Below are 18,641 nucleotides of genomic sequence, written 5' to 3' on the forward strand. Positions count from 1 at the left end.
GTAGAGTGTGGAGTGCTAAGTTATCAGCTAATGTTAGCAATGCTAGTAATTCCGAAGCCTGTATGGATGCAAAACAACAATAAACAAAAAATAAAAGGTATTTCTGGTCTACATTTCATAACGCCCTGAAAATATCTACAAACCCATGGGTGATGTCACAGTGGCTGTGTCCATCTTTGATATACAGTCTGTGGTATAAACCTGATTTGGGTGGTAGTCAATTATACTGCATTAGAGCATATTTGTACTCAACCTAACCACCTCGCATCTTTGGTACTGAGCAAATATATCCTGTGTTTGTTTTTTGCAGGTTCTGAACAAAGTAGTTTTTATACACATAGAAACTCTCCAGTAACTCTCATCTCTGCACATGCATTCTAATATCTAAAGGACAAAGACAACAAGCTACTGCGACTCATTCAATGACCTACACACTCCTAAAATTACACACACACTTGCATGAAATGAAATATGCACCCTGCACATCCTATATATCAAACAGAAATCATGGGATCACCTCATCTGAAACTGGTGTTTGCTCTCATGTGTGACTGATGATTTTCCCAGCTCTATCTATCATGTGGAAAACTCAGGACAAGCATTCACTCATACATCATTTGGTAGTGCCATGTATATGCTTTAGGCATGATTATATATTTTGCTCCGTATTATTAAACTTAGTCCCCTCTGTCTTTAAAGCAAATTAAACTGTGTTTGAATGGGATTAAATCAGATAAAAACTGAATAATAGAAAATACATTTTAAAGTGCATATCATGCATTTTTAATGCACGGGGGGGGAGAATCATTTTAGGAATAAAAAAATTGATTTTCTCAGTTTTTCATGAAAACATTTCACACATGATCAAAAAATTTGACATTCAAGAACACTGACGAGAGTTTATCCATTTACTGGGAAGTCACTATATTTCCAGCTACGGGAATCCTAATGCAGTGCAGTGCTATGCTTTGATTGCACTGCAATGCAATCATACAGTGTAATCTGCATATACACAGTGTTACACAAATGTTTATTCTTTTAAACACACCTTGCACAAAGACTTATTTGAACTCACCTATCCTTATGAAATAATGTGAATAGTGAGAAAGTATAATATTTTATAATTCTTGTCTCATTGTGCAGTGCTCCACTGTCTTGCCCTTCTGCCCTAAGGTGAGTTTGGTGAAGCTCCTTACGAAACACTACATCCAAGCATTGAAACACACACCTCTCTGTGCTGATGGGCTCATGAATTTTACTCCTACTTTTAATTCCTTAGTATTAAAGATGAAAATGAATAAATATGTACCTTTAAATGATTGAATACTTCATACTGTTAATAACGGACATAGTATGTCTAGAGCCCATTGTGCAATTAAAGTATTTATTCAAACAAGCATACCAATTTCTGAATGTGAGTGGGATGTGAAATGCTCAGACATGCTAAGCAATATATTTGCTGCTGAATACATTATACTGTATATGCACTGTATTTGTGCACATTAGTAGTATATAATATATGCATGTGTATAATTGATGTAGTAGTAGTAGTGTGTGTGTGTGTTGCTATTAACCTCTTGAGGGTGACTCTTGCAGTCCTTGCAGACAGGAGGAGAGCAGTAGTGGTGAAAAACGGAACCAGAGAGATTGTCAATCAGGTCGCCTTCCAGTGAGTCCTTAATCAGCAGAGACACACTGTCCAGCCACTGGCTCTCCTGCAATGGAGACACACACACATACAAACACTGCACTGACCTTTGGTATGCATAATATATACATAATACTCGTGTTAATAGTACGTTCACAATCGCTCCTTCTCCACAACAACTTCTACTAATAGTAATGAGTGTGGATATTTTTAAACTTACTGTTCTGTCTTTTTTTTTCATATCATATATAAAGATATTTTTAAAAAATCTGTCAATCTTCAGTGGCCACAATGTTTTTCAATGTTCAACTGCAAGATTACTACAAATACTGCAGTAATCTGTCTTTTTGTCAAGCAAAAGTCAGCTACTCAGTCACATCCTGTCATGCAAATTCATCCTTTTCTTTACCTTTGCTTCCACCTTTTCAGATATTAGATATCTACCTGTTCTGTACAAATTTTGCAAAAAACAAATAAACAAACAAACTTTACTGACTTTTTTTATCCATGAATCTTGATCTCCTCATACTTAGTGGCTGCATCCTTTGATGCGCTGTTTAATTAATTGGCATTTACTGAAACTGCTGCTGGCAGGTTAAAGACAGAGATGTGGGAATTTCTCCCGCTTTGCACTGAGCCAAAGGGGCAGATGAATGTCAGAGTTATGAAATAAATTACATAATCCCTTTAAGATAACACTGCTCTACTTTATGTGAGCTTCAGTTGACTTAGAATTCCTCCTGAATGGTACTGGAGAACTGACAGACCTTAGACAGTACGATGTAATATAAAAAGCTGATGGAAAAAATGCATCGAAGACAAATTCCTAAGAAGTGGATTTATGGAATAAGCAATAAACTGTTTAGCTGTTTGGCTTTTTTCTCAGTTTCACACAGGGTGGAGTGGATGGAGACAAGGGCGTAGGAAGGAGTTTACTATTGGGGGGGACACATCGGAAACTTGACAGATCCGTAAATACTCGGAGCAAAGCATAAAAAAATGCTATTTAATCTTTTACTTTCTTCTTTTTCAAATGTTTCTTGGAAAAATAGTGTTGTGTACACCTATATTATTGCATGTATAATTTACATATATATATATATATATATATATATATATATATATATATATATATATATATATATATATATATAAATATGTTTTATAATCACAAGACATGGACAAACCACCAAACAAAATGGATCTTTTAAGTCTTTTATGAAGCATAATCACCATTTCATTCCAGGCTGTAGGGCTTACTTTATCAGCTGGCCACACTGGTACTAGTACAAAGGAGTATTAGGGCCACATTGAGAAAAAAAAAATTGTGCATTTTGAGAAAGTTGAAATGTGCAGATTAAAGTTGCTTCAAGTCAAACAACTGCCACGACACGTCTGTTATCCACTCCAGAATGTCTTGTATTATGAGTTAGTGAAACTATACTTTAGAATTGGTTTTAGTAACAAGGACATGTTTTTAGTACATAAACATGATGTAGTGATAAGTATGAGAATGTTAAAGAGAGAGTGCAGAAAGCTGCATGTGCTCAGAAGGAAAAACCACACAAACTGGCAATGGTTAGCTGCAAGGATGGCTGCACCTTCCTACAGTACAGAGGGGACATGCAGAACCACAAGACACAATAACACAGCTGATCAAGTTGTTTCTACCCAAGGCATTTTGTAGAGAGTATAGCAGCTGTGGCCGTTATTTGACTTGAAATGACGACTTCGACGATTTTGATTTTATTCTCAAAATGCTCAAAATGATTTTTTTTTTCTCAATGTGGCCCTCACACTCCTTCATATACTAGCAAACTAAATATTTCAGGAGCACAAAAATAATTTAGTAACGCACAGAAGTGCAAAGTTTGATATGTTTTACTGATCGAAAACATTTAATAATGGTCAAAAGTGCATTTATGTAGGCTGACTGGCAACAGAACTGGTTCTTTAATTAAACAACGTTCTTACATGAAAGAATCCTCACAGATAATGTAATGAACAAATTATTCACTTTTTATTAACAACCTTAAGTTAAAAAAAGGCTATTAAAATATGCCTATTCAGTTTGAAACTCTAATCTAATAAATCAAAATAAATATCAATTAAAAAAATAATAACCAAAGGAAATAAATAAAAGTGATACCTCTCACATTTAATAGACAAGCTGTGTGCCTCTTTACAGCCCTGCATTTAGCCAAACAAAAGGTTAAAAACATTGGCCTAGGCAGAAGAGCCAAAATGATTTTTCCGCCTCTCATTTGAAATTCATTTATTGACTTCTTATCCAGTAAGTAAACTTTATCCTGTGTATGAAAGTAAACTGACAAACAACCATATTCATGGTAACATTCCCGACTGACAGTTTTACCTCATTCAAAGAGTTTCTGACTCCTGCCGCTGTCTCCGGCTCCCAAACACTTGGAGCCGTTCAGAGGGGGGGGGGGGGGGGGGCGGGGGGAGCGCAGTGGCATGACGCTATGTTGCGCCTTCAAAATAAAAGCACGCGAGTTAAAAATTTTTCTCCACGATGTAATTTTTGGGTGGGACAAATGCGGCTGTCTCCAATATTGGGGGGGAAGGGGGGCATGCCCCCCCTCCCCCCCGGTTCCTACGCCTATGGATGGAGACAAATGTCAGGGGCGATTTGTGACAGAAGGAGAGCAGCGAGAGTGAAAGGGAAGGTTGACACGATGGCAGTGAGACCTGATATGATGCTTGGTTTGGAGACGGTGACACGGACAAAAAGACAGGAGGCTGAGCTGGAGGTGGCAGAGTTGAAGATGTTAATATTTCCATTGGGAGTAATAACACTCAAGATTAGAAATGAGTACATCAGTGTGACAGCTCAGGGTGAGTGGTTTGGAGACTAATCAGTGGCATCAACGGGATGGGTGCATCTGAGCGAGAAACAGGAGCGCTACACGCTCATACAGTGGGGACAGACTTTGTATGGACGTGCTAAAGCACATTGTGCTATTTTGCCACTCCTGAATCTAATAAACTGAGTCTAGCAATTTACAAAATAAGAATGATGTTGCATAAAATAAGACCTGAAAAATGACTGAGAACATAAATTCATCAGGAAAAGATTACTGAGGTCATACAGTAGATCCCGGGAGCAGTAGGGCCATTTTCTCATTCATTTCTATGCAAACAGGCCTTCTTTTGCACCCAGAGGAGTCACTCCCTGCTAAAAATGTGTGTTTAAGGCACTTCCAGCACTTGCTTGACCTTTCAACCCAGGAAGCTGTGTTTATCTTTTATATACAGTCAGTCAAATGAACACACTTGCTTTGTAGCTACTTGATGATAGACTTACTATATTTAATAATTGTCTCATGCTGTATCTTTAGTCAGGTCTTTCTCCCTTTAATAGGCACAATCCTGTTTAAATCACAGTGAAAAACAATTTCTTGTTTTTTGGGGAAAAACTTCTGTGTTTTCCTTTGTTTTGCTTTTCTTAAATATTATTTTCCTCACTTAGTCTCATTTCCCAGGCTACTACTGTCCTTCCTCACCCTCAGCTCAGCTCTAAAGTTCAAGACTACCTCTTCCCTCGAGGACCTGCTCTGTCTATTTCTCTTCATGTACAAGTGTGAGGTGAAGAGGGCGACTGGAGCTGATTGTCAGTCTGTGGTAGCACCCACTGATGCACTGTGAGCAACACATACACATTGTTTCATGTGCTGACAGATGCACAGCACGGGGTAAGGCAGCCTGATTGACTGGCTCAGCTGGGGCTCTTGGTTGTGGTAAATGGTGCCCATGATGCTGTTTGATTCTGTGTGCTGCTGTGTGTTTTCTCTCATCCAGAAATCCAGTCTGATGACTTTGTGCACCTTCTTCAGAGTCCACACATTGTGAGTCCAGGCATTGAACTCAGATCTCTCACGCCAAGTCAGTCTTTACATATACTGAGAATTCAGCATACAGAATGGACTCAAACTGAAATCTGACCACAAAGAACCACACTTAGATTTTATGCACAGCTAAGATGAGGCATAACAAAGGCTGCAAAGGTTCTTTTCTCACTGCTATAGCACACAATTTCCTTTTGTAAAAAAAAAAAAAAAAGATTATTTTCACAAAAGGAAATGTCCAACAATTTCCAGCATTTTGAGACAAACACTCAGACAATAACATCCTCTTAATCCAACAGGTGACGGCGTGGTTTGAATTTGTTTCTGAAGCTTTTTTGCTTTCTTTACGCTATTATTTCTGGCCTTTGTAATTAAAAGTCTATTAACTGACTGAAAAATGTAATTGAAATAAAACAATGATAACCAGGCGGTTATTTAGCACCCCACTCTCGGAGCCGCTGACTCTCCCTATCCGAGGCCCTGCAAGCTTCATACTGACTAATTATAACCCAGTGTGCATCCACTTAATGGCAATTGATTGGCTTTTTTTTCTAAATGTTTTGTTTTCAAATCACCGTGATCATCCAGTAATGGAGTCATTACAAAGTCTTTCTGAAAGCACGGATAATTCAACGGTAAAATAATATTACTCTGGCTTTTTTTAATGTGTGTGGCTTTTTTTTTTTTGAATGAATGAATGACTGAAGTCATTCCAAATGTTCCACCTCTTTATGTGAGCTTTTAGCACATCGGGTACGGCTGCATTCTTGTCTGCATGTATCGTCTAAGGTACAGCTGGGATTCTACAAAAGAGCTGTTGATTTCATCATTATGTTACATAACACCACAGAGACAGAAGGAAGAAATTCACAGGGATGCAGCGTTGTTTCTTTTATGGACTCTCCTCGTGTGAGCTGTACATCAATTTCCTAAATACCCAACCGTCTCCACAGGGAGCCTACGCTATTTCAGACAGCTCTGAGAATCTAACGAGTTATCTGCAGAGGAGATTCTGTGACCGTTCAGCATGTATACGGTGATAAGACTGAAATAAATTTTAATGAGCATTGTGTTTCTCTTGGCTTGTTTTCCCTCTCCACTTGCATATTTTTTCATTAGCTTCATCTGTAGGGGAATATACCATATGGGTCTAACTGCTGATACGTGTTCTTGTTGGCAGGCACTCAACTGTGTAAGCTCGCCCCTTATTGTTGCTATTTACACCTGAACTAAAAAAAAGTAAATAGGGCTGAGGTACTAGGGAAAAATGTATTGTGTGTTCTTTGACTGGTTGGTGGTTGCAAACAGGATGCTAAACCAAAAAAAAAAAAAATAGTTGCTAATTGGTGGTGAAACTGTTCAACAAATTTGATCTTGAAGGTTTTGAACGGTCTCCATTTCTGTTTTTCTTCGTACTTTTCACAGTTTCGCTACTGCTTGGTGAGCAGTTTGCCAGTGTTTGCAGACAAGACAGGGTCGTCCATGCGACATACTGGAGACTGCAGCAACCTAAAGTAACCACTTGTCAACTGGTTGTAGCAACCAGAGGTTGCCGGGGTGTTACTCACTGGTGTGCATGATCAGCCAATCAGCTACCTATCAGCCAATTTCCAACCGGTCGGGGAATACACACTTTTCTCTGGCAGCTGGTGGTTACTGCTGACCGGTCTCTAAGCCTGTGTGCCGAGGCCTGATTTAGCTTTCTGAACTTGTGTCTATTTATAGTTTTATATTCAAAAACAATACTGCTTAAAAATGTTATTCGTGGCATCATATTTCTTTTGTACACTTGTTTTTCTTCAGTCATGTTTGTTATGACTGCATTTTTGAATGCCAAAAAAAAAAAATCACATTATAAATCCACGTAAGAACAGGTCCTTACGTGGTGCTTTTATTAAAAAAAATAAATAAATAAAGGAGCTGTTTCTCTGCTAATCAGACTAAAGATTAATAATACAGTGCAGCTAAAAAAAAGGCACATGAAAAGAGTTCCTCCCCTTTCTAGTTTCATCTGTCTTTTACTGCGTTTCCGGTTAAAAATAACATAAGCTGACAGACAATGAGCTATAAGCACAATGAGACTGTGGTGGAGCACTCCACCCACTCACAATCTTACTGTGTCTTTAACTGTTCCAAAGTCAGCCTCTGCCACTGTTTCCTCAGCTCTGATTGCTTATCCACTGATTCCATGTCATCCTTTAAGATGGGTGGCAAACTGAGTTTCCTTTTAGATGAACCAACGTGCAAAAGATGCCTTAGGTTAATTAGGTCCACACAGCAGAGAGGTTGGAAAAGTGATCCAATCCCAGTTTCTGGAGCTGTAGTCAAAAGCAGTGACGTGCATCACGACTGCACATTTGATTATTGGTACAGCTTTGGGAGCAATCTGTGACCAATGTTGACCAACGTGGTTTTTTTGCTATCTCACAGCAGTGGATCTGCCTGTGAACATTTTACACATAATAACACATAATCATGGTAAACATGTTGATAAAAATGAGTAACTGTTTCCCTATATAGAGGGTTGCATTTTTAGCAAAGCGATACATCCGAGTTCAGTATTTAATCTAATTTTATCTCCATTTTAGCCTCAGCAAAAAGCTAAAAGGGTTCATTAAACTAGAGGAACAGCAAAAAAGTGAAACAGACAATGTGCTGGGAGTGAGAGCTCAGTTACTTTATACAGTTAATTAGATTTAATGGCACAGCCACTAAGCAATCTTAAGTTAAAAGCTCCTATAATCAGTATTTTTACATTAAGACTGAACAAAATAGTTAATGGATCAAATTTACATAGTGCTTTCCAGTCTTATCGACTGCTCAAAACACTTTGCATTATATGACAAATTCACGCATTCATTGGGTGGATTCAGTGTGCAGCACACTGACTATACATATTTGACTTTCACACACACAATCACACTACAGTGACACATCAGGGACAGCTCTGAGGTTCTAGAGGGACTGGGGATGCCAATCTTCCAGTTATTGAATGACCCACTCTGCCTCTTTGCCCACCTCCTACTTGACCTTTTTTTTTTTTAAAGCAATCTTTATTACCCAAACTTCTAAATATGTTTTTCTAAATAAAATTGCAAAAACATTTTATCTCCAAAATACTTTAGCTTAAGAACATGCAAATTTATATTCTTGTAAAACTTGTAACACTGGGAAACCACTGCCCTTTCTGCTGACTTAGCATTTTGTTATTTTGTCTGCTGTTCATTGTTTAAGAATATTGATAAGCTACAAAAAGCTAATTTGCCACGAGGTGACAGCTGATAATTTTGAGAATGCATTTAAACACTTTCTTCTTTTTCTCACTGGAAAATAAAACACAGGCTACAGGCCCCGCCCCCAGCAGACGTTTTAGCTGATTTGAACGTTGTCCATCTCACTCGTCTCATGTCACTCTCCAAACACTGAATTGTGGAGACAACACAGAGGTCCTATTGTCGATGCCCATAATTTTCCAAGGTTTAAAAAGTTGAAGTGTAATAATTTTATTTTATGGTCATTTTCTTTTTTTCTAAAAGCTTTATCTCTTACAATGAGAAAATAGGCGATTTGTTGGGTGGGCGACAATAGGTTCAGTTTGACAGTATTTCTTGGCCCTCCACTAATATGTACCAAATATCAGCTGAGCTAAGCTGAGGATCTTTTTAAAAGTTGCCCTATGTGGAATCTACACTGTAAACCCGGATAAGTTGAATTAAAAAAAAACCAAGGTAACTCATTGCCCTAAATTTTTTAAGTAATAATGAGCATCAGTTGAATAAGTGCAGTGGACTATGTTCAATGTACTTGAGGCCCTTTTGGAATGGAATGGAAGATCTAAGTTGAATGTACTAATAACAGTGGCGCTTATGTCCTCCCAGCTGACATAACGCAAGATGCAGGGTGCACCCTGTACAGGTTGCTAGCCTTTTGCAGGTTAGCACCCCAGTAACTCCATATCTTCGAATCCACACAGACACGGGGAGAACATGCAAACTCTGCACAGCAAGAGGCCCAGATAAAGGTGGAATTGAACCCAGATTATTAAATAGTTATTCTAGCTGTGAGGCAGCAGTGCTAACCACCACACCACCGTGCTGCCTGTAGCAAAGATATTTTTTACGATGTTGAACTCTGTCTGTTTAAATTTATAAATAAACAAACATGATAAAACTTAGCCCTGTTGAACACTGGTACATTAATATTTACAAATAACATTTGTCCAGGGAACAATGAAAAACTGTGCAGGTAGAGAACCAGAAGGGGAACAAAAACACTAAACATCTACTCTTTCAAACTCCACACAGGAAGAGGTCTGGGCCAAGGTGGAATTGAACCCAATCCTTTTAGGTGTCATTTTACCTGTGAAGCAATACTGCTAACCACCACGCTACCATGCTGCTGTCTGTTAAAACCGGTATCAACTAGATCATGGCTCTTCAACTCCAGGCCTCGAGAGCCCCTGTCCTGCAGGTTTTAGATGTGTCCCTGATCCAACACACCTGAATCAAATGGCTGAATTACCTCCTCAGTATGCAGTCAAGTTCTCCAGAGTCCTGCTAATGACTTCTATATTTGACTCAGGTGTGTTGAAGCAGAGACACATCTAAAACCTGCAGGACACCGGCTCTCGAGGCCTGGAGTTGAAGAGCCTTGAACTAGATTTTTAGCGGGTGCAAAACCTAATGATATTAAGTTGTTTGAACTCAAACACATAATTACAATAAGATAGACCATCAAAAAGTACAGTCTACTCAGCATTAATAAGTTATGTTGCAAAATGACAGATATTTAAGTAATATAAACTCAGTTTATTTCAGTAGGAGCTGTTGATTGGACTTAAAAACAAAATTACAATAAAAAAGGACATAAAACAGTTCAGGTTACTCAGCATTAACAAGTAATGTTCACATACTAGGCAATTCTAAGTAATAAGAACTCAATATTTTTTAAGTTGAATCAAAATCTGGGTTTACAGTGTAGGGTCTAACTGGACATTTTACTTTTGATTCTACTTTTATATTTCACCTTAAAAACTGTTTACCTTGCCTCCTTTGATATCATTTTTACCAGCACAACCTGACATGTATACAGTTATTATTATTATTTTTTTTATTTTGACATACTGTATTTAACACATTGGACTTAAAATCACACAAAAAAACATAAAATCAGAGTAGAAAAAAGTTTGGGTTTTCTTACTGTGAAAACAACAAACATGTTTAACAACACAAACATACAAATGTAAATTTCAAAAACCTATGTACAAATACAACAAACAAAGTTTACAACTATTTACATGAAATGCAGGCACTGCCTCAGGCGTTTTTTTTGTACTACTAATCACAGAACAATCAGGTGTCACAATCAGAGGCCACACAAATGATTTGTGCCACCACAGAAAACAGTTCCTGGCCTGACACTTCCAGGTGTGTCACTCCTCCTGTTTTACACCTGGAGGCGGCGTTTACATGTAAGTCTGCCTATACAACACTAGTTGCGTTGTGGACTACACAACACACTAAACACACTACATTACACACTAACTATACACTCCAAACATGCTAAAATTGCTCAAAACTTGCCATCAGCAGCGCTGTCTCTCTTTCACCCTGACACCACAATTTTCACCTTTTTCCTCAGCAACCAAATGCCACACGTTGCCATTTAAGTACTTGATTGGTTGATGTGGTGCATTTTTCGACTAATCGGAAAGGGAATGTTGAGATTTTTGTTAGTTTTGTTTGCTCGTTTTTAGTGGTTGCACCACACGTGAGGAGAATATACCCTGACCCAATTAACGCAAAAACATTTTTATCATGTAATCTAGGGGTCACTGACCATCTTTTGTGCAAATTGAGTATTAATTGGGCTGCAGATTCTACCATAATCACACGGGATTATACGAGTATGCCTAGAATTCAGGTGGGTAATAGCCATAATTTAGGGTTTGTGTTACTTTATTAAGGACAGCTGGCACTGATGAAAACAACATTGTGTTTACAGGGTCATTTCTAATGAGCCACCTTGCAGTTCACTCACTTGGCACTGCTGCCACCAGTCCAAACAAATTAGTTAAGTGCAGAAGTAAACACTCCAGCATATACTTGCTGGGTGCAAACAGACCTTTAGTTACTCCACACAATTATTCAGTGAGTCAAACACAGTCGCCCTTCATTCAAGCATTTGCTCAATCACTTGATGCAACAATCACTTACCTGCTCACTCACTCACTTTCCCAAACTGCTCCTACTTTCTCCCCCATTTCCTTCTCCTGCTCTCAGTTTTCATTTATAGTTGTTCTATTTTTCCGTTGTCTGTTTCCTGATTTCTCTCGCTGTCCCTCCTTTTTCCTGTGTTGCTACCTTTGTTTATTTACATGTTTCTTTCTTTCTGCTCCAGCAGGCACACTTCTAAAAATACCCGTTCTCATCTGCAGGTGCAACAGTTTTAGTGTGAGTCTAAATGTGGCTTTTGCCGACTTTCTGCTTGAGATGCAGCAGTCAGGGAGCTGAAGAATGAGAGGCACCATAATCATTTTCTCCACTGATGGCATTTTTTTGGAATGGCAAAGATGGTGGCCATTTAATATTTTTGCACATGTGTGTGGCTGTTCTCTGCATAGGTCTTAGCCTTGCATTTAATGTGTTGTAATGCATCTTTATGTGTGAGTATAAAAGTCATCAGCACCTTGTATTTACACAAGTGGGGCAGCAGCATTTCATGAATAAAAACAACTCCAGCTGCTGTGCAGTCCCACTGAGCCTGATGGATGCACAGCACCAACTGCCACTGTAGATTCAATTAATGAAGTCTTGAAATAACCAGGATAAACATGCTAATCATGTACAGTTCATCATATATTCACAGGCTGTTTGTGTAATATTTTCATTATGGGTAGGGCTGCAACTTGGAGTTGCAACTATAACTTGATTTATCAGTTAATAATTTAAAGGAAAATCAGAAATGTGGTTTTCAAGAAAAAAAATAACAGTTGGAAATTTGAATGTTTCACATTAAAAAGGAATTTGCCTCTTTATTAAAGTACATCAAATATTTTGGGTGTTTTGGACTGTTCGACAAAACACAAGATCTGCTGCAGTCACTAGAAAAATGTGATGAGCTTTTTTTTCCTGCAGCTTTTTAAAGTTTTATGAACCAACAATTGAGCAGTCAGTCAAAAAAAAAAAAGAAATCAGTGGAGTAATAGATAATAGTAATATCTAGAAAGTAACAGTTTCAACTACACTGCTCAAAAGATTAACATAAAGTCAGAGTCAAATGATTTTGAGTTCATTTTAGCTGCGTTGGTGCACGTACAGTATAACTGTGCCATCTTGGAGGAGTTGAACTACCTGTTTAACCTGACCGGACTCAGGTCTGTCACTACCAACAGTGAAAAACTAGAAAAAAATAGTCAGGAAGGATAAAGAGAAAAGCGGCAGTCAGTGGCCACAACCTGCATTGCCTTGTTGTTGCCTCTCCAGTGCACCTGTTGTCAATTTCATTTACACCAAAACAGGTAAAATTGGTTCACGATGCTTTACGCTTCCTAAACAGGACAGATTGATGTCCCTGAAGTTGAAGTAACTTTGTGTTTTATTCTAATGACTGAATGTTCCCTTAATTTATTGAGTGATGTGTATTTAGTGATTTGATAACCTGTAGATTATTTTACTATAGTGGCTACAGTATGCCTCCATAATGCAAATTGCTTGTTTCATTCTGAACAGCATAAAAAAATGAAAAACAAACAAACAAAACAAATGTACAAATTTTAAAGGAAAAAAATGGCTTGTTGCCTCTTCATGATAATTAAGTTGATTGCATTACTGGTTTATTGATTTACAATGGCAGAAACCAGTATTTTTTTCTCAGGCTCCCACACTCTGAGTAAAAGAGCAGTATACGTTACCTTAAGGGACTGAACTGAACACCTCTCGTGCTGTGACTTTGCAAAGTGGCACTACACTGTACCCCTTAAAAGGAATCATCACAATCCGTGATTGGATTGACAATCTTGTCGTGTTGTTGAATGAGATATTCAGTGGCTGGTGACTCATCTGTTTGGCAGTACTGAGTGAATTCAGAGGGATAAGGACTTTGCAGTTAGGAGTTGAACACACTCACAGTGGCTGTCATCTCCTTGTAACCACAGGTCTCAGTGTCGTTTCCAGTCTTACTCTTTAGCAAATATTGAAGTTATATATCTATAGCTGATCACCTGTATTTCACCGACTACTTTCTAATGTGAAGTGATTTCTTTCAGGGTTTTATGGAGGTTAAACGTCTTCTTACTGACTGATGTGTTTATGACTCCAGAGAAAAATGAAAAAGACATTATCAGTACTAAAATCAATAAAATATCACTAAACAACTACATTATTGTTTTCTGCTGCCACGATGTGCATAAGAATGAGTGTAAATGGGTTTACAAAAACAACTTAGTAATAGAAAAGTGGGATTTTTTTCATAGCCAACATGCAGAAACCAATGCAAGAGCTCTCTACTCAGCAGCAATTACTCTCTTGAATATTTGAAAGTCCACTTACCTGTGCAGGAGAGTAGAGGCGACATCGAGGGTGAGCGTGTCCTTCATGAACTGCACTCCCTCCTCCTCCGTCTCGCGTTGGTGCCATCAATCCGCTAGTTGGACCCCCGACTGTTCCCGCTGTAACTGTGGCAGACACTACGCCAGCCCCGCTCGCAGTGCTAACCGTGGCCCCAGCGATGGCTCCAATGCCCCCCATCATGCAGCAGAGGCCCCCCTGGGCCAACTCCAGTTCAATCTCTGCATCCATCTCAGCGTCCTCCTGCGCCTCCTTGTTGGAATCGTCCAAATGCTTCATGAGCACCGCGACCACCACGTTTATCAGGACGAACTGAGCTGTGAGCACGAAGGAGACGAAATACATTGGGGAGATGAACTGCAGTCCGGCATGACAGCCGTAGTCACTTCCTGGACGATCTGGTGGGCACTCTCTCAGGGTGTCCTGGTGGATAGAGGGGTATTGGGAGAGGAACAGGAAGGAAGAGTCAAACAGATTGAAAGGCAATACAGGGGCAGAGGAAAAATGGGAGGATGAAACAGAGGAATAGTGAGAATTTGGGTAGATGGAGAGGCATGGAAGCAAAAGAGGGAAAAGAGAGGAGAAGATCAGTCAGCCAAAGAAGAATTTATGTTGAGCACGGACACAATATAATTGCCAGGAACAATAATTTTCAATTAGGGTCGGGCTAATGGCTGAATACAGTTTCATGAACACACTGGCCATCAAAGGCTGGTGGTTAGAAAATGTGACCGTATCACCCAGTTCCATTTGCAATATTACTTAATCAATACTGTTATGGTTTAGATTATTATGCCTATTATTGAAAGGGGAATCTGAAATGTCTTTACAGAGCACACTGCCAAACTTTCACACTTCCAAAATCTGCTTCTCAGCCACAGTCACTTTTTAGAGAGCCTAATCAGCACTGATTAACTGCTGGATATGAGCTGTTATAACATTTTAAGAGCTCCAGGTACTTGGGGTAGTTGGGTGTGATTGGAGAGTGGATTGAAGTGATAGATTAAATTGAAGAGGCAGATCAAATCGTCACTTTTTGTGAATGTAAATTTTAATCTTCATTCATCCTCTGTAGACTCGGAGTGCACATTTACATCTTCAGCATCATCTTTGCTAAAGGACACGCTCATTACTCTCCCATTTCTCCTACCTAAATATGGTCCGGTCCACAGATTTGAACTAAAGACCTTCAATTATAATTCTGCTTCTCACCCTCTTTCTCCCCTGAGCTTAGTATAAAATATATTTTGTCAGACTTGAATACCAGGACAATATATGCATGTATGCATTATTAGACTCCCAAGTAGCACTGGTCTAACTGATGCTCATCTAAGAAAATCTTTCACTCCACTTAAACTCATGTTGTCTCCAAAGGCAGTGCTGGAACAATCATTAGATAACCCAGCCCAACATAATGAATGAAGTTTACCTTCATGATGCCATTCCAGTTGTCGCCAGTTGAAACTTGGAATAGTGTCAGGAAGGCCATTCCAAAGTTTTCAAAGGTAGCGTGACGGCTCATTCCTTCACAGGGGTAGTCAGCATTACACACTGAGAAAAAACATGAATCTAGGGTTATGTTCATTGGCCACAATCTTGAGTCTTTGTGTTTGTGTGTGTCCACAGAGTAAGACGTTAGAAATGATGCAGGTAGTACAAATGAAGATTGCAGGTACTTTTTTTGGTAACCTGTCAAAATAAAAGATTCAGGTTTAAAGTCAAATTCAGCACATTCGATGCCCTCATTTTTATTCCAGCATTTTGGGGTTTTTTTGGTTTTTTTTTTTACAATTATCCTATTAGAATTACTGAAAGTGCTTAATAAAAGCCTATAGTTTGAACAAAAAGTACTGAAAGACCTACCTAGTTCTCCAAACAGCTCCACCCCCAGAGCAGCATAGATGAAAAACAGTAACATGAAGAGCAGGCCCAAGTTTCCCACCTGCCACATAAAAGAAAGTGTATTCATTTGAGGAACTGATTCATGTGAACATCTGCAGTTAGGTGAGGTCTGTAGATACAGACTTAGTGGTTACCATCTCTTTCTGCTGTTTCCACTGTCTAAGTACTGCAATAACTGTACTTTCTTAAGGCTTAATATTGCAGGATTTCACTCTTTATGACAGTTTATACTACTTTTGTCCCCATTAAATCTCTGGATTGACAACAGTCTGGACAGTAAGCCTTTGCTTTTCATGAAATATGAAAACTGACTGCACATGCATTTTTGAAATGCTGCATCAGTCTTTGAAATGATCATGAAGTTAAACAGGCACACCCAGGATTGGGCAAGCATTTCACTGCATCCGAAATAGTTGCAAGTGACCAGGTATACACGGGACTGGCACAATGTGGGTGACATTTTACGTGCCGACTTCGCAACACATGTGAATCCATCCATGTAGCTCAAAGTGTTCACAAATGATGATATTCAATGTGGATGGATAAAGAACCCCCTTGGGTGCAGCAGCAGCAGGCACTAGCAGCACGCCATTAGTGAAATCACTTTACTGGGAAGGCAGTAGGGTGCTTTTAAATAGGTGAGGACAGAATTCTTTTAGATAGTAAAATAAACTGAGAAAGGCTGGGGAAAGCACATGTATTTTTTAAATTTTATTTTTCTAGGTGAGGAGAGATCACAGGGGACAAGGACACTATATAATGAGACAAGGAGATATGGGGAAATGAAGGTATATACACTATAGAGGAGAGGTTAGGCTATAAAAAGCCATGCTTTGGCCTGAAGCAGTCTGCAGCTTGTAACTTAAACGCATCTGATGTCTTTGGAGTCCTTGAGCAGAGACTTAAAGCAAACTGCAGGGGTAGTGCTGCTACACTATGTATATAAGACTGCTGGATGCTAAGGAAGCACTGAAATGATCAACAAGGTAGCTGAAGTTGGAGCGTACTCTGGTAATTCTAACGTATCTTTTGGTTTCCAGCAAACAATTCTGAAGTCATCAACTAAATTTAAAAAATGTGTCCTAAAAATGTTGGTGCCATTGGGCGAAACATTTCTGCCAACTGATTGTTTTGTATAATATAAGAAACAATCACATATGATATTTTTTTTACAGACACAGTAAAAACAAAGGCACCTTGGATGACAATCCTCCTGTTGTTCTGCATGTGCGTAAGCAGGGACAGTGCATTTGACATGCATTTGAAAACCTTTTTTTTTCAGTCATTGCTTTCATTGAGAGAAACTCTGTGACAGCTTCTCAGTAGACTCAGAGTCCAGTGGGGTAGCAGTTTACACCTTTGCAGCAATAAAAAAAATGGTAAGCTCACGGTACACTTATACAGTATTTGTGATTTTTCTACTGTAAAAGTATAACTGTGTATGATTGCTTTTAAGTTGTAGCAGCTTTTTTCCCCTGGCTTCAGTGGAGATGTGTTCTACTGAAAGAAAATGATATTGTGCATTGTTACATGCCCACTTTATAATGGTAAAATTTACCTCATAAAAAACAATGTGTGAATACTGCAAAATCACCTTATTTAACAATGGCACCTACTGCTGTATTGTATAGACAATGACAGTTACATGGTTCATTTCCTCTACACAAAGTTGCGATAAAATTACAATCGTCTGATGGGTTTTGTGTCAGAGCACCATGACAATAAATCTATAATGAAATGGTACTGGAACATTTTCAAGCTCTATTATGAATTAATGCTTTGATCCTAATCTTAATAATAAATAAATACAGTATGCTATTATTAATGCATCACAGCGAGGGCTTGATTATTATTACACTGACGTTTTTCGAAGCATAGCAGGTAATTTAGCTTTTTTTTTATGTCTTTTTATTGGACACTTAAAAAATAACAGCGACATTAAAATTTATGTTGGTGTTCAGAATTTAACGGTTTTCATTTACTGTTTACCTATAAGACCTTTTTTAGTGCATTCATGATGACAGCAATTTATTTGTGGACTGAAACTGAAACAGTTTGCATTTATAAACGTGAGTCTGACATGATTTATGGAAATTTTCTGTGACTACAATTTAATGTGAGCCTGTGTTTTTTTTTGCTCTGATGTGGATATCTGTGCACACATTTTGCTACCCAAACATCAGGGACACCAAAATCCTCCCAGACGGCTGAGAAAAAGAATCAAAAAGACAGCAGAACTAACTTCTTTCTGTGACTCACTCCATTTGAAAAGCCTTCGGTAAAGAGTTGTTTTGGAGAGATTTGACAGTCCCAATATATTACAACTTTTTCCCCATTGGGTTTGATCATATTAAAAAAAAAAAAAATAAAGATGCAGGGGATTATAATGCTAAAAATTCATTATTTAGCTTTTACATGGAGCAAAAGAATAACAATCACATGTCAAATCATTTTGATACTTTAAGAAGAAACGAAATTGTAAATTTAAGTCGGTGACCTTGTGATATCATTTTGTAACTCAAGTCTAGTACAATGCAGTAAAGTGATGGTTTAAAGTTTATGAACCTTTTAGATTTTTCTGTTTATCTTGTTAAATATGACCTATAGTTAGGTCCACAAGCATTTTTTACAGTTTTGTCTCTGGACTCCAACACAGTG

At 38.5% G+C, this 18,641-nt stretch overlaps 1 protein-coding gene across 1 annotated transcript in view; it reads right to left on the minus strand.

The window, feature by feature from the left end:
* Positions 1-18,641, minus strand: part of LOC115775707 (voltage-dependent T-type calcium channel subunit alpha-1I-like) — a 184,260-nt gene that overhangs the window by 10,348 nt on the left and 155,271 nt on the right. The window contains exons 30-33 of the mRNA XM_030723225.1: positions 15,945-16,023; positions 15,511-15,632; positions 14,064-14,504; positions 1,575-1,715 (exon numbers count right to left, since the gene is read on the minus strand). Of these exons, the coding sequence (XP_030579085.1) occupies positions 1,575-1,715; positions 14,064-14,504; positions 15,511-15,632; positions 15,945-16,023 (783 nt within the window). The remainder of the gene's footprint in view (positions 1-1,574; positions 1,716-14,063; positions 14,505-15,510; positions 15,633-15,944; positions 16,024-18,641) is intronic.

The sequence above is a fragment of the Archocentrus centrarchus genome, chromosome 1, assembly GCF_007364275.1.
Source record: "Archocentrus centrarchus isolate MPI-CPG fArcCen1 chromosome 1, fArcCen1, whole genome shotgun sequence".
Classification (NCBI taxonomy): domain Eukaryota; kingdom Metazoa; phylum Chordata; class Actinopteri; order Cichliformes; family Cichlidae; genus Archocentrus; species Archocentrus centrarchus.